Source organism: Vipera ursinii (assembly GCF_947247035.1).
Source record: "Vipera ursinii genome assembly, chromosome: 1".
In the NCBI taxonomy this organism is placed as follows: Eukaryota; Metazoa; Chordata; class Lepidosauria; order Squamata; family Viperidae; genus Vipera; species Vipera ursinii.
Window position 1 is genome coordinate 340,981,544 of NC_139512.1, and position 17,771 is coordinate 340,999,314.

General features: G+C 38.3%; 1 protein-coding gene across 1 annotated transcript in view; it reads left to right on the forward strand.

The window, feature by feature from the left end:
• The window catches only part of ZZEF1 (zinc finger ZZ-type and EF-hand domain containing 1), an 85,889-nt gene that overhangs the window by 54,637 nt on the left and 13,481 nt on the right, over positions 1-17,771 (forward strand). Inside the window, exons 35-46 of the mRNA XM_083372609.1 lie at positions 1,176-1,341; positions 3,198-3,460; positions 4,707-4,867; positions 5,810-5,984; positions 7,864-8,000; positions 11,547-11,824; positions 12,617-12,791; positions 13,195-13,327; positions 14,218-14,414; positions 15,466-15,585; positions 16,135-16,320; positions 17,278-17,378. Of these exons, the coding sequence (XP_083228735.1) occupies positions 1,176-1,341; positions 3,198-3,460; positions 4,707-4,867; positions 5,810-5,984; positions 7,864-8,000; positions 11,547-11,824; positions 12,617-12,791; positions 13,195-13,327; positions 14,218-14,414; positions 15,466-15,585; positions 16,135-16,320; positions 17,278-17,378 (2,092 nt within the window). The remainder of the gene's footprint in view (positions 1-1,175; positions 1,342-3,197; positions 3,461-4,706; positions 4,868-5,809; positions 5,985-7,863; positions 8,001-11,546; positions 11,825-12,616; positions 12,792-13,194; positions 13,328-14,217; positions 14,415-15,465; positions 15,586-16,134; positions 16,321-17,277; positions 17,379-17,771) is intronic.

Consider the following 17,771-nt stretch of genomic DNA (forward strand, 5'->3'; position numbering starts at 1 on the left):
CCTTGTTTGCTGCCAGGGGTGTTGTTGTTAAGAGTTATTATTTTTTTTAGATTGTTATCCCACCTTTTTATATATAACTCATATTTAATGCTTAGGCCTCCTATTTTCTTCACTGCAACAACCTTGAGAGGTGGGTTGGACTGAGAGAGAATAACTGGCCCCAAATCACTTAGTCAGCTTTCATGCCTACAGGAAGCCTAGACCTCATAGTTACCAATAGCTTTCTTATTTTAATTATGTACATAAGATTAAATTTTGTTTGTTACAGCTGAAGTCTACTAAACTGAGGGTTTATTAAATCAAGTGCTTATTGCTATTTGTCTATACACACATCCCACCATTACTTTGAAAAAAATGGAAACTATTTATTTATTTAGATTTATATACCACCCTTTCCCAAAGGACTCAGGGCGGTTTACAGGGCATTTTAAAAACAGTCAATTCAAATGTTAAAACAAATTAAAAGAGATTAAATAGAACCCTGAGAAAATTAAAACCCAGTTAAAATTAAAATTAAAAATATTCTCAGCCTGGGCCAGAGAGCTCGAAGAGCCAGGTCTTCAGGTCCCGGCGGAATGAACGGAGGTTGGGGGCAGTCCTAAGCTCTGCAGGCAGCTGGTTCCACAGGGCAGGCGCACCCACTGAGAAGGCCCTACCCCTGGGTGTTACCCGCCGGCAGTCTTTAACCGGCAGCACCCTGAGGAGACCCTCCCTGTGGGAGCGCACTGGATGAAGGGAAAATAGAAATAAAACTATTCAATAATACAATGCTAATTATGATTTAGTCTCATGGCCAGTTCGTTATGATTCTATGAAATAGACTTAAAACAATCTGCTGATTTCTTAACTATTAACATTTCTCTGGAGTAATATATCAGCTTCTTGTGGAATGATATTCATACAGCAAGCAGAGCAGTTATTTTGTGGCGCAGTTTCTTAGCTTCAGTAGGAGAAAAACAGGCAGCAGAGCAACGCATCTACTGGCCCCCAGTTACATGACAATTTTGGATGTATGTCTTTGAGGCTTTAGATCAATGTTTTATAAACTTTGCAGCTGTAAGATGTTTGGACTTCAAGTCCCATGATTCCCCAGCCACCAGTGCAGAATGACCTGCAGGACAGCAATGCAGCATGTGAATGATGGAATGATGTGTTTTGCATTTGCCTACTAAAAGGTGGAGTGAGACCTGAAGGTCACGAGGCCAGTCATGACATGATTAACATGGAGTATGCTTGCAATCACTGTCAAGGGATTATTGTTGGCCAGCGCATTAACTGCAATGTGTGTGAAGATTTTGACCTTTGCTATGGATGCTACTCTACAAAGAAATACTCTGACAGGTACTGGCCCATCAGCAACTACTAAATGCCAGCCAATCACTTGGTCATATTTGGGTGTCATTTCTCTATGCATTTACACTTGTCTTTGCTATATGAAGAAAGATGACTGGGGGAGGGTGAAAGGAACAAAACGGGTTAATTGAAAAGATTTAATTTCTTAGAAAACCACTTTGGTTATTCCATTCTGCTTTGCTTTACTGTCCTCCCCTATAAGCAAAGGTTTTCTATATTGATAGTCCTCAACTTATGACCATAATGGAGCTTGCCCATCAAGTTGTAAGGTGTGATGGTCATAAAGTGTGTTGGTCACATGACAAACCCAATTTTATAACCTTTTTTGCTGCGGTCAATAAATGAACTAAGCAAATTTCAATTTTGGGCAAAACCATCTTAAAATGCAATCACATGATCACAGGATGCCACAAACAGCCATAAATGCAGCTCAGTTGCCAAGAGCCTGAAGTTCAGTCACATGAAAGAGGGCCATTTGACTACCTGTGCTGCAGTGCTGTTCTTCCTCATCCTTATAGAATTGAAAATCTATTGATTCATCTCTGCTTCCAGTATATCCTGATCTTATTTGCATAATTTCTATCAATTTTTGCTATGGTCTTTGACATTGTTCCCAATATTTGGTATATGTCAGGAAGAGCTGCTTCTGTTTAAGCAAAAACCTAGTATCTGTAAAATCACTGATTTTCAGCTGGGTGGTACAGACTGGGTGGTAGCTGGTGCCTTGCCATGAAGTAGGTCACATGATTGAACCGTCTGTTTAATTTTTCACTGAGGCAGACAGTAGGCTTCAGATATATCTGAGCAAAGTGCAGGGAAAAAGTACCTTGTTTTTATTAATGATCATATCAACCAGCTTTTTTTTTATTGAAAAGTTTTAACATACATTTTATCTTTAACAATCCCCCCTCCCCCTCCCGTACCCATCCCTCCCCCCCTCCCCCCCCGACTTCCCAGAGCTAAGTACAAGGTATAAAAACAAAAAAAAAAAAAACAATCATAAACATCCATATGCTAACAATCATAAACTCTAAAATCTATCACTCTCTAGCTCATATAGGATAACTACAAACACTATTACTATTAAATATATATAAAAAAGGGAAAAAAGAAAAAGAAAGGAAGACTTATTCAAATGCTACATGAAACTTTTTAGTCCCATATTTGTTCTGGATATACTCAATCCATTTTCTCCACTCCATAATATAACGTTCTTGCGAGTGATCTTTCAAATAAGCCGAGATCTTTGCCATCTCTGCCAGGTCAGAAACCTTTAAAGTCCATTCTTCTACAGTCGGCAGTTCCTCCTTCTTCCAATATTGACCTATTAAGAGTCTTGCTGCCGTAATTAAATTCAACATCAGCTTAGTGTCCACAACCGTAACATCTGTAATTATACCTAACAAAAAAAGTTGCGGACAAAACTTTATCCTTTGCTTGAAAATCTTCTGCATGTTCCACCAAATTTTTATCCAAAAGGCCTTAACCTTTTTACAAGTCCACCATATGTGAAAATATGTTGCATCTTCATCGCCACACCTCCAGCACAGGCTGATAATTCGGATACATACTTGCCAGCTTTTTAGGATCTAAATGCCATCTATAAAACATTTTATAAAAGTTCTCTCTTAAATTTTGAGCTTGTGTAAATTTTACGTTCCTCACCCAGATCTTTTCCCACATGTCCATTGTAATAACTTCTTGGATGTTTTGGGCCCATTTTATTATACAATCTTTAACAAGTTCTGTTTCTGAGTCAATTTCTATCAATGCAAGATATATCCGTTTGATATGTGCTGGACCCTGCTTTCTAACCAGCTTTTATAACCCTTTTGTCGTTTTAGCCACCTGCCTACCCATAGCATCACTGTGTATCCAATGATGACCTTCAGGATCAGTGACTGCCATAGGCTCATCCAGCCTTATCTTCACAACTATTCCTGGCTCCTTTTTTCTGCCTTGGCTCTCTACAGCGCTGACTTAACTTGTGGCAAACAAGCAGATGGGGAAGAACTCAGCCCAGAGATCATTGCTCATGCTAAAATCCTACAGCAAGAATGTATCCAGCTGATTGGAGATTGCCTGATGAAAGTGCAGCATGGCAAAGGTGAGCGGAGATGTTGTAACAGCCCGTGGGGATATCCTTGAGAAATGGGAGGAGGAAGAACCGCAGCCAGAGCAAAAAGTGAAATATGAGACATCTCAGCCCACAAAGGGAATAGGGGAAAGCATCTCAAACGGGACTCTCTAGTTGCTTGGAAAATAAAAGAAAGGCGGGAACTGATGCGTTTTCAGACTTGCAAGATTCAGTTACTGTAACCTTACAATAAAGGCAGTGTTAGAACTCATGGTTTCCTATCTGGAGTACCTTGAAAGGCTGACAGACTTGCTATTTGAATACAAGAAATTTAACATTCCTGTCCTGGCACAGCTTTGGCAGGCATAAGAGTCCACCAACATGAAGGATTTTTGTCCACCAAAAAATCTGTTCATCAGATACCCTGTTGTAGCATTGGAACCTTATCTGGACTTGACTCCCTCCTTAATGGCCATTGCAGTCTGTATAATTAATTCCTTAGGCTGTTTCTCTTCAAATTAGTCATATAACAAAAATAGTAGGAATTGGGAATTTATTCTCTCCACACAGATACTTCCAAATTATTCCACAGTGGTAGATTAATAAACATGTTACATTCTAAGGTTTCTCTGTGGAACAAAGGAGAGCTCATCTTTTTGCTTGTATGAACCAAGGTGTTTTGACCATTATTGTGGTACCTGTAACTCTCGGATGCTTGTCTTGCCTCAAGAAACATTCAGTTGCTGCTAGTGATGGTTGACCTTCCACCTTTGTTAGCACCATTTCTGTCGTAAAATTCTCTTTGTACTAAGTTCATTTTTCCTGAATTTGCCAAGAAAATTCAGGATGACCTCACTAATGGTCCAGATCTCATGAGCAATGATATTTAATGCTACTGAAAATAAAGCAGGATAAGGAGGGCTGTGTTCCCTCCCACCATCCACATTTTGTGCAGGCCATCCAACACAGTAAGCAATGCTGTTCCTGACCCAAGTCCACTTCATCCTGGATTGTCGGACGTAATTCTAGAATAGATGAGGTAGACGTTGTCCAGGATGGCTGGATTAAGGAATCCCCATTTTGTCCCTTTCCTGGCAGCTTGAACAGAACAGAACAGAACAGTCACACAAGGAAGGGGAAAGATTCAATAGATATGTGGTGAAACTCGTTCCATGATGTATCCTGTCTTCCTGAAATTCATTGATTGGGGTGAATCCTGAATTCAGACTGTTTTCATCCTGTCTTGAACATCTAAACTAACTTTCTTCGCCTGCAGGTCTGAAAAGCCAAACTCTGCTTAGTATGTTGCCAGAAGAACCTTTGTCTGAAAATGGGATACCCACAGTTGATTCTTGCACAGAGAGCAGTGAAGAAAACCATGCCAGTAAGGAAATCGTGGAAAATAACAAGATGCCAAAATCTGTCATCCATAGCAATGTAAATATTTTTTTTAAAAAACACACACACATATTGAGTGGTTTCATTTGCTTATAAATGCAGAGCCTTATATTAAAGAGACATTTGCAAATATGTGAGTATCTCTTATGCACTCAACAGAGGGGAGATGGATTCTAAATGAATTTATTTTAGTTTTTTTATCCTGTTTTTATAAATAAGGCAAAGAACATACTTAATACTCTTTCTTCCTTCTATTTGTCCTCTACAACAACCCTGCGTGGTAGATAGGGCTGAGAGAGAGTGACTGGCCCAAAGTCACCCGTTGGCTTTCATGCCTTAGGTGGGACTAGCACTTGCAGTATCCTGTTTTCTAGCCTAGTTACTTAACCACTAGACGAGTAAGCAGGTCAAGCTGTATCCTATAGATAGAGTAAGGTGAATGAATTCCAGGATTATTGGTTCACCTGGTTTTAGGCAAGATCTTCTTATGACTTCAATTACATCAAATTGAAGAGATTCTAAATATTCTTGGGGCTGAACCTTCAGCCTCTGTATCTCTTATCTCTTGTGTTCATAGTCAGTTTCTGAATAAGCTGCAGTTGACACTCTCCCTTTGGAGACCTAGGAGGTTAAATGTTCCTTCAAAACAGCAGTCTTTAACACTGAGCACTCAAGATGTGCTGCCACTGCAGTTCCCAAATCTGATGACTTTGCTAACTCGGAATTACAAACCCCGCATATCTAGAGAGCTCTAACTTGGGGAGGTTAGTTCAGATATTGGGAATGATCCCCTTTATTGCTTAACATAGGAGCATTTCTTCAACAAGAGTGTTAGAATTTTACACTGGTTTATGGTAAGTTATTCTATTGGAGCAGTGCTGTTGAACTCGATTGCAAATAAAATGGCTAAAATTAAAAACACTTAAAAGTCACTAACTGCTTAAAAATACAGTTTGAAGTTAATTTGTTGTTTTTACTTAGGGAGATGGAAGCATTACTGAAATTCAGACTTCAATGAATAATAAACAAGAGAGTAAAATGAAAATTGAGAACAAACTTTCCAATGGTCTTCCACCAAAGAAAGAAATGGTATTACAGGAGAAACAGAAACTTGCTTTTAATTCAGACTTGCTTGCAAAAGAGAGCATATCCCCAGGTAAATATTACTTTTTAGCTCCTTTATATATAAAAAAGCAGTTGCTGTTCAGTTTCTTTTTTCTTACTTCTTTACGTACATTCTTTGCAACCAACTGTATTACTATTGGTCTACTCCTAATAGCAATACATTATTGTTAATTTCTAAGTTGCCTAATTTTTTTTAAAAAACCCTGATCCTAACTAGTCAGTTTTTAGAAAATTTTAGGCAATTTCAAAATTAATAATTATTGTTATTAGGGGCAGACCCATAGTGACACAGTTGGTTACAAAGAATGTACAGAAACATTCATAAACATAAATAAGGAAGAATGAATGATTGTTAGCAAGCATAATATATGAAATTTTAAAAAGAATTTTAGAGCAATCCATATTTAATACTCCAAGTTGAAAGTGAAGACACATGTAAGAGAAAGTTAAGAGAATGCTGGATTTTGTAGTTAGCAATATTTAAAGGGTCCCTGGTTTAGTATTTTAATATTTTGTATGTTTATTTAGTGTGCTCTTATATCTAACCACGGTAGAAAAACTTATTTTTTCCTACAACAAAACTCCTGTGACATAAGTTGGGCTGAGAGAGTAATTGGCCTGAAGTTACTCAGTGAGATTCCATAACTGAGGTTAGATGAGATACTTTATTCACTTCAACACAGGCTCTCTCACTCATTTCTCATTCGTGGCTTAAAAAAAAATCGGTGACATTAAGCCTAGCTACATACACAAGGACATTTTAAAAATTAACACTAGTGTAGGTGCCCATCATACAATCAGAAAATTGCTACGATTTTTTCAAAAACCTTATATTTGCAAACAGTAGTTAATATAATACATGTGTAATGCTGTATCCTGGTAATGCCAAAAATGATCATCTGCCTTCCAGAGGTAGATGCATGAATTCCTAGCATGCTCTGTCTGCCTCTCTACAGTCCACGTACAGATAGTCCTCAGTTAATAATTACTTGTTTAGTGATAGTTCAATGTTACAGTACTGCTGAATAAGGAGACTGCACAGCATCTCTGCAGTCACATAATTGCAATTTGAGCATTTAGCAATTGACTCTCAATTATGGCCACAACATCCTGCAGTCACGTGATCGCCATTTGCGACTTTTCCTGCCAGCTTCTAACAAACAAAGTCAGTGGGGAAGCCAGCAGGAAATCACAAATGGCAATCATGTGACATCATGCTTAATGATTGCACAGGATTTGTTTAACAATGGGAACTGGAAGTGCCATTTAAGTTGGCATGGTCACGTACATGAATAGAATAGAATAGAATAGAATAGAATAGAATAGAATAGAATAGAATAGAATAGAATAGAATAGAATAGAATAGAATAGAATAGAATAATAACTTTATTGTCATTTTGAATGTACACTCATCAGCATACATTAAAATGAAATTTCATTCCATGCAGCTCTTAAAAGGGCCACCATCTCATATATTCACTACATAAATATGAAAAATAAATAAATACAGAATTATTTATATATCCACATGTATTATATGACACAGAGAAAGAACAATCTAGTTCAGGTTATGTATAAATGTGCATGGCGAGAAAAATGAATCTTGCATATACACACACACATGACACAGAAACAACAGTCTAGTTCGGGTTATGTATACATGTGCTGCCGATAATGTTTTGTTTATCGACAGAGTTACCAGTTTCAACATTATTCACCAAGGATTACCTATATATAAACATGGAAATAATATTCATTTGGGAATATTTTACTATATTATATATGATGAGGAAATGTGTATCATTATGAACATTGAATTGATGAATTGTAAATCTGCAGTGATTGTAATATTACTAATATTTTCAACAGTAGCATAATTTGAGGAAGCATTTTCATTTGTTGGTTTACAGATGTTGAAGTTTCTGATGTTTTGCTTCCACATCAAGCTGAAGAAAAACCAATGCCTAGTCAAGCAGAAATATTTGCTGAATGTTCCCAGAAGAGGATTCTTGGGCTACTAGCTGCAATGTTGCCTCGCCTGAAATCCGTAAGGAATTATCCAAATTAGGGAAAACAGTGAAGGAGTTTAAGTGCCAGATAATTAAGGAAGTAAGAAAAGGACAATCCCTCCAGAAGATCATATGAATCATTATAGTTTCATCAAAGAATTTGAGAGTAGGAAGGATCTATCTAGGACATCACATTCAATCCCTTCCTCAGTTCAGGAATCTATATCCAAATATATTTGCTTAAGCAATGAAATGGAATCCATTAGCTCTAGTTCCACTGGCAAATTGCTGTTACTGTTGGAAAGTTATTCTAAAATTCAATTGGAGTCCATTTTCCTGTAACTTTATTATTTCACATCCTATGCTTTGGAATGAGAGATGTCTTGATCTTGATTTGTGTAACTTCCTATCAGTCTTGGGAGATAGCAGTATTAAAGTGCAACTAAATAACATAAGCAAATATTTTAAGAATGCAATTACGTTCTCCTTAATTGTAGGTTCTGAAACCTAAACATGACTAGCTTCTTTATTCTCACTTTATAAATCTTAGCTTCTGGTCCCCTCGTCATTGTTCTTCTCTGAACCTATTCTAGTTTCTTCAAATTCGTCTTAAAGCAGACATAGTACGTAAAGTAGAGTGCAGAATAGGACGCAAAGATTGCTTTCTGCAATTTGGAAATCATATTCCTGTTGATGCAGCCTGAAATTGTCTTTGTCTTTTTTGTAGCCACAGATCATTTTGAGTTTTCTTTCTGTCTCCTAAGGAAACTTCTAAGTTATCACATCCAATTTTATATAGTCTATCAATATGTGCCTTCTGTCCATCTCTTTCTAAGTCATTAATTAAAATATTGACAAGTAGAGGACCCAGGACTGATAGTTGTGCATTCCACTTGATACCTCTCTTGTAATATATCATCTTTGCATTTTTTTCTCTTCAAATAATTCTGTGTAATAATGTGGGTGGTCTTCTTATGGATCTGGTATTCTGGGTCAAATCATAATCAGTATATCATTTTATGGTCAAAATTTTCCAAGTCAATTCATGATATTTCATTCTTTTGCTGGGAGCCAATATTGTTTCCTATGTTGTAATACTTTTTTGTGATAATAATCCATTTACGATTACATTGGCTTGTTATTCATTATAAATAGTCTACAATGACATGGAATTGAATAGTTTTTACATCACAGTCCAAATGTAGTAAAAATACTGCAATTACTGTAAAAAGTGGTTTAAAGCCACTGTGGTTAAAAAAAATTCAAGAGCTCCCTCTTATGGTAATAACTATAATTCAAACAGAGAATTAGGTAAAGGTAAAGGTTCCCCCGCACATGCGTGCTAGTCGTTTCCAACTCTAGGGGCTGGTGCTCATCTCCGTTTCAAAGCCAAAGAGCCAGCGCTTGTCTGAGGACGTCTCCGTGGTCATGTGGCCGGCATGACTAGATGCCAAAGGCACACAGAACGCTGTTACCTTCCCACCGTAGTGGTCCCTATTTTTCTACTTGCATTTTTACGTGCTTTTGAACTGCTAGGTTGGCAGAAGCTGGGACTAGTAACAGGCGCTCACTTTGTTACGCGGCACTCGGGATTCAACCCGCCAAACTGCCGACTTTCCGATCGACAAGCTTAGCGTCCCAACCCACTGAGCCACAGCGTCCCTTAAACAGAGAATTAGGTCCAGCTAAAACACATGATAGCCCATGTATTGTATGATTATTATTATGATTATTATTTTTTTGTAATAGTCAGTAGGAAATACTGGAAAATTGGAGCTGATTACAAATTAGAAAGTCATACATAACTTAATATACAATAAAATAAGTGCTGATGAAAAAAGTAAATTAATGCTGTGCTTAGTCACCACCAACCTGGCACTATCATTTGTAGATAGGTAGTCCTTGACTTACAGCCACAATTGCGCCCAAAATTTCTGTTGCTAAGTGAGGTAGTTGTTCAATGAGTTTTATCCCATTTTATGACTTTCTTGCTGTAGTTGTTAAGCGAATTGCTGCAGTTGTTAAGTTAGTCACACAGTTGTTAAACGAATCTGGCTTCCCCTGTTGACTTTGCTGGTCAAGAAGATCACCAAAGGGAGGATCAGATGATGCCAGTGTCAAGGTTCTGATCGACAGAGACAAATAAAGCAGAACTCCGAGGCTTGCAAATTCTTCAAAGAACATGTTTATTGATACAGATTATTGGTACTTCAAAAGTGAAACCAAGTCTGAAGAGACGCATACAAATTCCCCAATACAAAGTTAAGAAATCCTGCCCCCAACACTGTGCAAGAAACTATGTTTCCCCACTCAGCTTGTTGGCGGGCTTTTCATGAAACGTCCAGCCTGCAGTCTCGGGAGCAGCCGATGACCTTGGTTCCCATGAGAGAAAGTCCAAGAGAGAGAAAGTCTGTTTTGCCTAGCGCAACCACCACCACCCCCTCCCTCCGTGCTATGTGGCAACTAGGAATGAGAAGGAAAAAGATGGCTGCATCCAGGCTCATTCTAAAGTTGACACCCAGGATACTACAAAGGTCGTAAATATGAGCCACTTGCCAAACATCTGAATTTTGATTGTATGAGCATGCTGCTGCTGCTGCAATGGTCGTAAGTGTGCAAAACGGTCATGAGTCACTTTTTTCATTGCCATTGTACCTTTGAATGGTCATTAAATGAATAGTTGTAAGTTGAGGACTACCTGTATTTATTTGAAGTCAAGAAAAAAATGGAAAAAAAATTACTGGTTAATCTTTGTTGTACTGATCTCAGTTTTTCATTTGGATTTTGTACATAACACTGAGAACTGAAATTATGTAGTCCCTACTCAGAACATCCCTTGAATTTGTTCTTTCCACCCCAAGCTGTCCCTGAAGGATAAATTGTTCTTTGGGCGTAGATTCTTGACACTACTCTATGAATAACCACCATGATTATGAAAATGGGAAACTACGACAACATTCCTCCTGTAGAAAGTTCTACTTCCTCTGATGAGCCCACCATCTTGGAATTCTGATGCTTGTTTCATCATTCTGACAGAAACAGCTTCTGCAGACGCCCGTGTCCAGTGATTCTATCCCAAGTCCTCTTCCAGAAGAGGAATGTTCCCAGTTCCCTTGCTTACTTCTTGTATTCATTTCTTTTCCTACCCTGCAAAAGTATTAGAAAAAGCAGTGAAAAAAACTTGAGACTGTTTCAAACTTTTCTCAGTTATCTAAATTGACACCTTTTAATTGAGAACAGATACTGGGTAGATAATAATTTTTCCCCCTACATTTCCTACTTTACTATGTTACTATCTGGAAAAATGAGTTGAGTTTCTAATAGTTACTACATACTCAGTTGAATAATTCATCTGTGTACCCAATTGGATTTGATGAAGCTAAGCAGAATGAGTATAGCTTGCTCTTTGTCAGCAGTCAATTTAGAATCCGCTGTTTGATATCCAGTACACCCATTGTTGGTTCAAAAACAAAATTGCAAATTGTCTATCTTTGAAAAACTGAACTTTTGAGGTATGTTAATTAAATGTCACCACCACCACCCCTCTGCTGATTTCCATATTCTTTCCTGTTCTCTCTTTGTAGGGCTTAACAATGTCTCTAATGAACTTGGACCAGATCCTTCCTCTCATGTTTGATGTTGTGATCTCCAATGCTGGCCATTTAAATGAAACTTACCACTTAACCTTGGGGCTCCTGGGACAGTTGATTCGGAGACTGAGTCCTGCAGAAGTGGATGCTGCTGTGAACAATGTCCTCTCCACCAAGCACAGCCTTGTGGCTGCTGGTGATGGCTCCATAGTGCCAGAAGGCTGGAAAACAACCCATCTCCTCTTCAGTCTGGGAGCAGTGTGCCTGGACAGGTCAGTTTTCATGACAGCTTAATCTCAAAAGCTTTAATATGTTCAGACGATCCTTTCCTTGTCATGGAATGCCAGGGTGTTAAAAATGTTTGCAAGCACTGCTACTGCTAAAAAAAAACTCCAAACCTAATACCGCCTTCAATAAAAAAACAAAAATGAGGCTCACAAGGAATCAGTAAGAGCCATGGTGGTGCAGTGGTTAGTATGCAGTATTGGAGGCTAATTCTGCTAACTGCCTACTCCCAGCAGTTCGAGTCTCACCGGCTCAAGGTTGTCTCAGCCTTCCATCCTTTCAAGGTCAGTAAAATGAGGACCCAGATTATTGGGGCAATACGCTGACTCTGTAAACCGCTTCAGAGAGGGCTGTAAAGCACTGTGAAGCGTTATATAAGTCTTAAGTGCTATTGCTACCAGTAGTACTAATGTAAATATTTTTTTAAGGGAAGAAAGAGAATTTGTAGCTTGTTTGAAAGTAAGCTAAGTTTTAAACTTTGGAAGACTGTCCTGCCTAGAGCAAAGATCTCAAAATCACTGCCTGAAGGCCACTTGCTACCCTCCAAGTCATTTTCTGCAGCTCATTAACAATCCCTGGGGGGAAACAGTAAGTTCTGCAAGGAATGTCCCTCCTCGTTGGCAGGATCTACCCCAAGAGAAGGCAGCCTATTTCAATGGGAATTACCAGTGAAGCAAAATAGTCATTGGCTGCTTTCAGTTTTTGAAGCAATGCTGATGTAAGGCAGGCACATTCAGGAGCATATGTGATGATAATTAATTCTAACTCTTGCTTTCTAGCCGTGTCGGATTGGACTGGGCTTGCACCATGGCAGATATTCTGCGAGCGCTGAACTCCTCCGCTCAGTGGCATGATGTGATTGCTGCCTTCACAGACCACTGCATCAAGCAGCTTCCCTTTCAGTTGAAACATACCAACATTTTCACGTTACTGGTACTTGTTGGCTTTCCAGAGGTGAGCATATTAAGGCACGCGCTTTTCTAGGCCACTTTCTGAAGCTGCAAGTAAAAATGCAGCCAAGGCAGGCAGTGAAAACTTGATTGACTTCAGTTTAGAGGACTTTAAATGCAATAGACAAAAGTTATATCCAGGCATTCTTTCAGAATAACAGGCCAAATATCAGTGAATCACATAAATTGACGGACTATAATTTGTGTCAATTTACACGTGTATGTAATTATGCCAGTGTCATAAATAGATACAAATGATGTAAATTTAGATTATAATGGCTAATTCCTCCCTCATTTTGTCCAGTAAATCAGTTTTACTTGTAGCTTGCTTGAATAGAGAGCAAATCTAGCTATAACCTACATTAACTGAACAAATGTCATTTGAATGTCTCTTTCCAACTCTACAGGTTTTATGCATGGGAACCAAATCAGTGTATATGGATAATGCAAATGAGGCCCACAATGTGATCATCCTCAAGCATTTCACAGAGAAGAACAGGGCTGTGGTTGTGGATGTTAAAACTCGAAAGAGGAAAGCAGGTTCATATTAACCCATTTGGATATTTGTTGATATCTTGTATATAGAAACTTAGTTTGTGTGAGCTAAGTGGAAAATCACATGATCACAACTGTGCTTTCTTTTTTCCCCCACTCAGATCCAGTGCTGGGATAGTTGGCATATTGCTGCTACTTGTAATTATTAGTTTCATAACTTCCACATTTGTTTGCCTTCTAACCATTCCTGCTTTCAAATGGTTATCCTAGTACTGAGATAATTAACAAGAAAGGAATTAGTGTTTGTAATTTACATTTATTAAGAGAGGAAGGAATTACAAGAGAGTAAGCAGACATACAAAGGGGATTATACTGACTGTCTGCATAGCATGCTTGGTGCTGCCAGTGCCACTATGTCCCATTGCGTGCTTTCCTCCTATTGCAGTCCCTTCCTCTCCAATCTCTTCTCTGCAAGGGTGTGGGGAGAAAAACAACAGGACAATGCATACTGACTGTAATGGTGATCATGTAACTGAAGGATGCTGTGAAGGTTGTAAATACAGACATTGGCTGTAAAATTATTTCTCAGCACCATTGTAACTTCAAATGGTCACTGAGCAAGGCAGTCAATAAGAAAGGGCTATGTATATTGGAGTAAAATATTAGAAGTGGCTGAATGCGAATAATAGGACAATATTATTTACTGCCAGCCTATTCTTAATCTATATTCTGTCTACATCATCTTTCTGTGAATATAAAAAACATAATTCTTTAAAGAGTTTAGTTTTGAGGTAGATCTGAAAACATTTTTTAAAAAAGAATTTGTGTTTTTCTCACATTGCATCGTGCTAAGCCAAGGCCAGAATTAAGTAAACAGAGCTGAACCCAGGACAGCTACTAGCTGGAATTTATGTATTCATCTATTTCTGTTCTAGTAAAAGATCTCCAGCTGATTAAGCCATGTGAGCAAGATGATGCTGAGTCTCAGGGCCAGCTCCACCGGTACCTCCAACATTTTGTGTTTATAACTAGCCATCTTCTCCAGACCAGCATTGACAGTAGCTTTGCAGAGGCAGTGGAAGCAACTTGGGTCTTATCTCTTGCTCTGAAGGGACTTTACAGAACACTTAAGGTACAAAAATGGACAAAGATTCCCAAGCCATCTTATGACTCAGAATTATATAAATCATTGTGTGGAGGGGCCATAGAAGAAAGAACACTGCTGATTTCTGATAAAGAAACAGAATCATAATACTGGAAGAGGCTGTTTTGTTGTTGTTCAGTTGCTAAATCATGCCCAACTCTTTGTGACCCCATGAGCCACAGCACGCCAGGCCACTTGTCCTCCACTGTGCCACAGTCTGCCCAAACTGATGCCCACTGCGTCGATTATACTATCTAATCATCTCATCCTTTATTCTCCCCTTCTCCTTTTGCCTTCATTTGTCCCAACATCGGGATCTTTTCAAATAAGACATCTTTTCTCATTTGGTGGCCAAAGTATTTGAGCTTTAGCTTCACATTTAGTTTTCTGTTCTCTAATCCAGATTAAAGCATTAATAAAAAATGGCTGTCTAGCCTTGACTTTGAACCAATCATTTTAGGTTCTTTAAAATAACAGAAGAAATAACCCGAAGGAACAAGAAGGTCCACTAAGAACACAACTTAAGAATGTTGATAATTTTTATTAGAAAAAAAGTTACAGTTAAGACAAAAGCCAGCAGCCAAAAAAACCCTTCACCCTTCTAAAAAGTTGTTTTCAATCTTTATAAATTTAATACACAAGCACTGCAATCCGACATTATATTTTGTTGATCAGGAATATTGTATACCACACTATTTTTTTATTTGGGAAGGAACAGTGGTCTATAATTCTATACACTATAGATGAAAATGTGATCTTTATATGTTCAGTGCCTTTCTCATGTAAGAAATCCTTTAATAAAAAATCCTGAAAAAAAATCAGTCCATATAGTTCAGCATTTCTCAACCTCAATATATGTTAAGATGTGTGAACTCAACAATGTTAAGACATGTGAACTCCCCCAAATCCCCAACATGCTGCCCGGGAAATTCCAGTTGAAATCCATCTATCTTAATGTTGCTGAGATTGAGAAAACCTGATAAACCATCAATCTTAGTCAAAGTGTTAACTGTTGCCATTTTTTCCTTGTGGCCAACAGACACATGCTTTTGAAGAAATCCGCACAGCCTTTCTGCAATCTGGTTTGCTTAAGCTATTGGTGAAGAAGTGTAGCAAAGGAACAGGCTTCAGTAAGACTTGGCTTCTACGAGACTTGGAGGTAACATAACAATGCTTCTAAGGGCTGGGCAAATTCTTCCCTACGTACTCAGTTATTTGTTTATTCTGTACATCAGCAGTTCCTTCTCATTCTTGCAGTTTTATATTCTTCATAATTTCAATCTTTCTAATTGTGCTGCAGCTATGGAGAAGGAATGTTAAATGGATGTGTTGCTAGCCTTTTTGCTCCAGACTGCAATGATATACCTAGCAAACCTCAACTGAATGGAAATTGATGGGGGGAGGTGGGCTGGATGTTTTGTGAGTCTGTTATGGAACTACATAGAGCAAAACCCGTGAGACAGCCTTTTTGAGAATAAGAGTTCCATGGCACAATTCAATGCACTAATGTTCACTTCATCACTTACCGATATATTATTATTGGTTATGTTCATGCTTTATTGTTCAACTCCTAAAATTGAAGAGTATGGCTAGAGGCTAAAGAGGAAGCAGCCTTACAGAAGAGAAGCAAATCTGGCCTATAATTTGTCTTGTAGCTTCAGTGGCTTTCCAATGGAATTTAAGTTGTACCTTGTCTTTGTCCTTGCAGATCTTGTCGGTCATGCTTTATTCTTCAAAAAAGGAGATAAACTCCATGGCTGAGCAGAAGGACTTAGAATTCAATGAGCGAGATCATGAAGAAGCAGTAAATGAGTCTGTTGACACTTCTGATGCTGAGCAGAATAGGCTTGACCCACTGGAAGGCTTGGATGAAACCACCAAAATATGCTTCCTGGTACTGTTTTTTAATGTACAGTAGATGGGGTAGGGACAATGCTTCAGTTGTTCTCAGAAGCACAGCATGTAAGCTTCTGTTGCACTGTGCATGTTGTTTGAAGTTCTCTTCAGACAACAAGGGATTGGTCCTCATCAAGGCAAAAGACAGACCTAAGAATACAAGCAGAAATTTGAGATTAGTGTTTCACTCAGGGGAGAAGGCTATTGGTATGTACTGTGATACAGTGTGTGACCCTGAAGTTATATTTCAATTCACCACCTCTGCTTCAATATTCAACTTCAGTTTGTCCCAAAATCCGAAATAAAAATCCTATTAGAATGTTACAGTGGCAAAAATACAAGATCCAATTATGCCTGAATGATAATACTATCAATGATGTACTATCAGTTTCATGGACTCCAGTCAACCTTGAACAAATACAGAGTTAGTCTCCGAAGTGAATGTCCAAATGTAAAACTTTCTTGAACAAATCTATCTAATCTTTCAGGTAATACTAGGCTGATGTTTTTAGTATTTTTACTTCTTTGCTGTTTCCTGTGAAAGTAAATGTAATGAATTGACAGAAATTCAGCATTGACACTCCCACCCCCACCCTCCAGCCTTTGCAGGTAGATCTTATCCATCCAGCCAGTATAATGATTGTATGGGGTGAGGGCAGGGTATTTGTGTGTTGTGGAAGCCTAACAAAATAATTCAGATTCAAATGTTGGCTCTACCAATGCAATTCTTCCACAGTGGTTTTTAGGGGAAAAGAAAAAAAAGTGAGTTGGATTTTTGGTGTTCACTGGCAATGAAACATCTGGTAAAAATAATATATTTGCAGTTATTGAAAAACGAACAAACAAACAAACAAGCCATAACCAAGAATCCAACATTTCAACCCTGAGCTACATTGTCTACTATTAGAAAGTATTTTCCTTCTTCTCACCTAATCAGAGTTAAACCTATTTTCAGATGACACATGATGCTCTTGATGCACCTCTGCATATTCTTCGAGCCATGTATGAATTGCATATGAAAAGGACAGATTCTTTCTTCCTAGAAGTTCAGAAGAGGTAAGAGAATTCCCGAACCCAACTTGGAGTGAAAATTTGTGTATCCATAGTGACTTTATTAATCAAGAATACCTAAAGAGGAAACTAACAGATGGCCAGGAGTTTATTTTTAACCATTGCAGGTATTTTGCAATGGGGCAGGAAGACTTCTTCTATTTCTAACTGAGCTGTTGATGATTTTGAGTAAGACGAGTACCATTTCAAAGAAGAGCTTTCTTGTAGGCCAGGTTTTAGTGAGGAGAACTATTTAGTGTGCAAGGAACATTCCATGGTCTTGCCCATTTACAAGCTGAAATGGCACAACCCCAGAGAGAGGCAGACCACTTCTGTAAGATACCTTTATGCTATAATCTTTTGATAAATCAGCCATTTCCAAGCTGTTATCCTTTCATT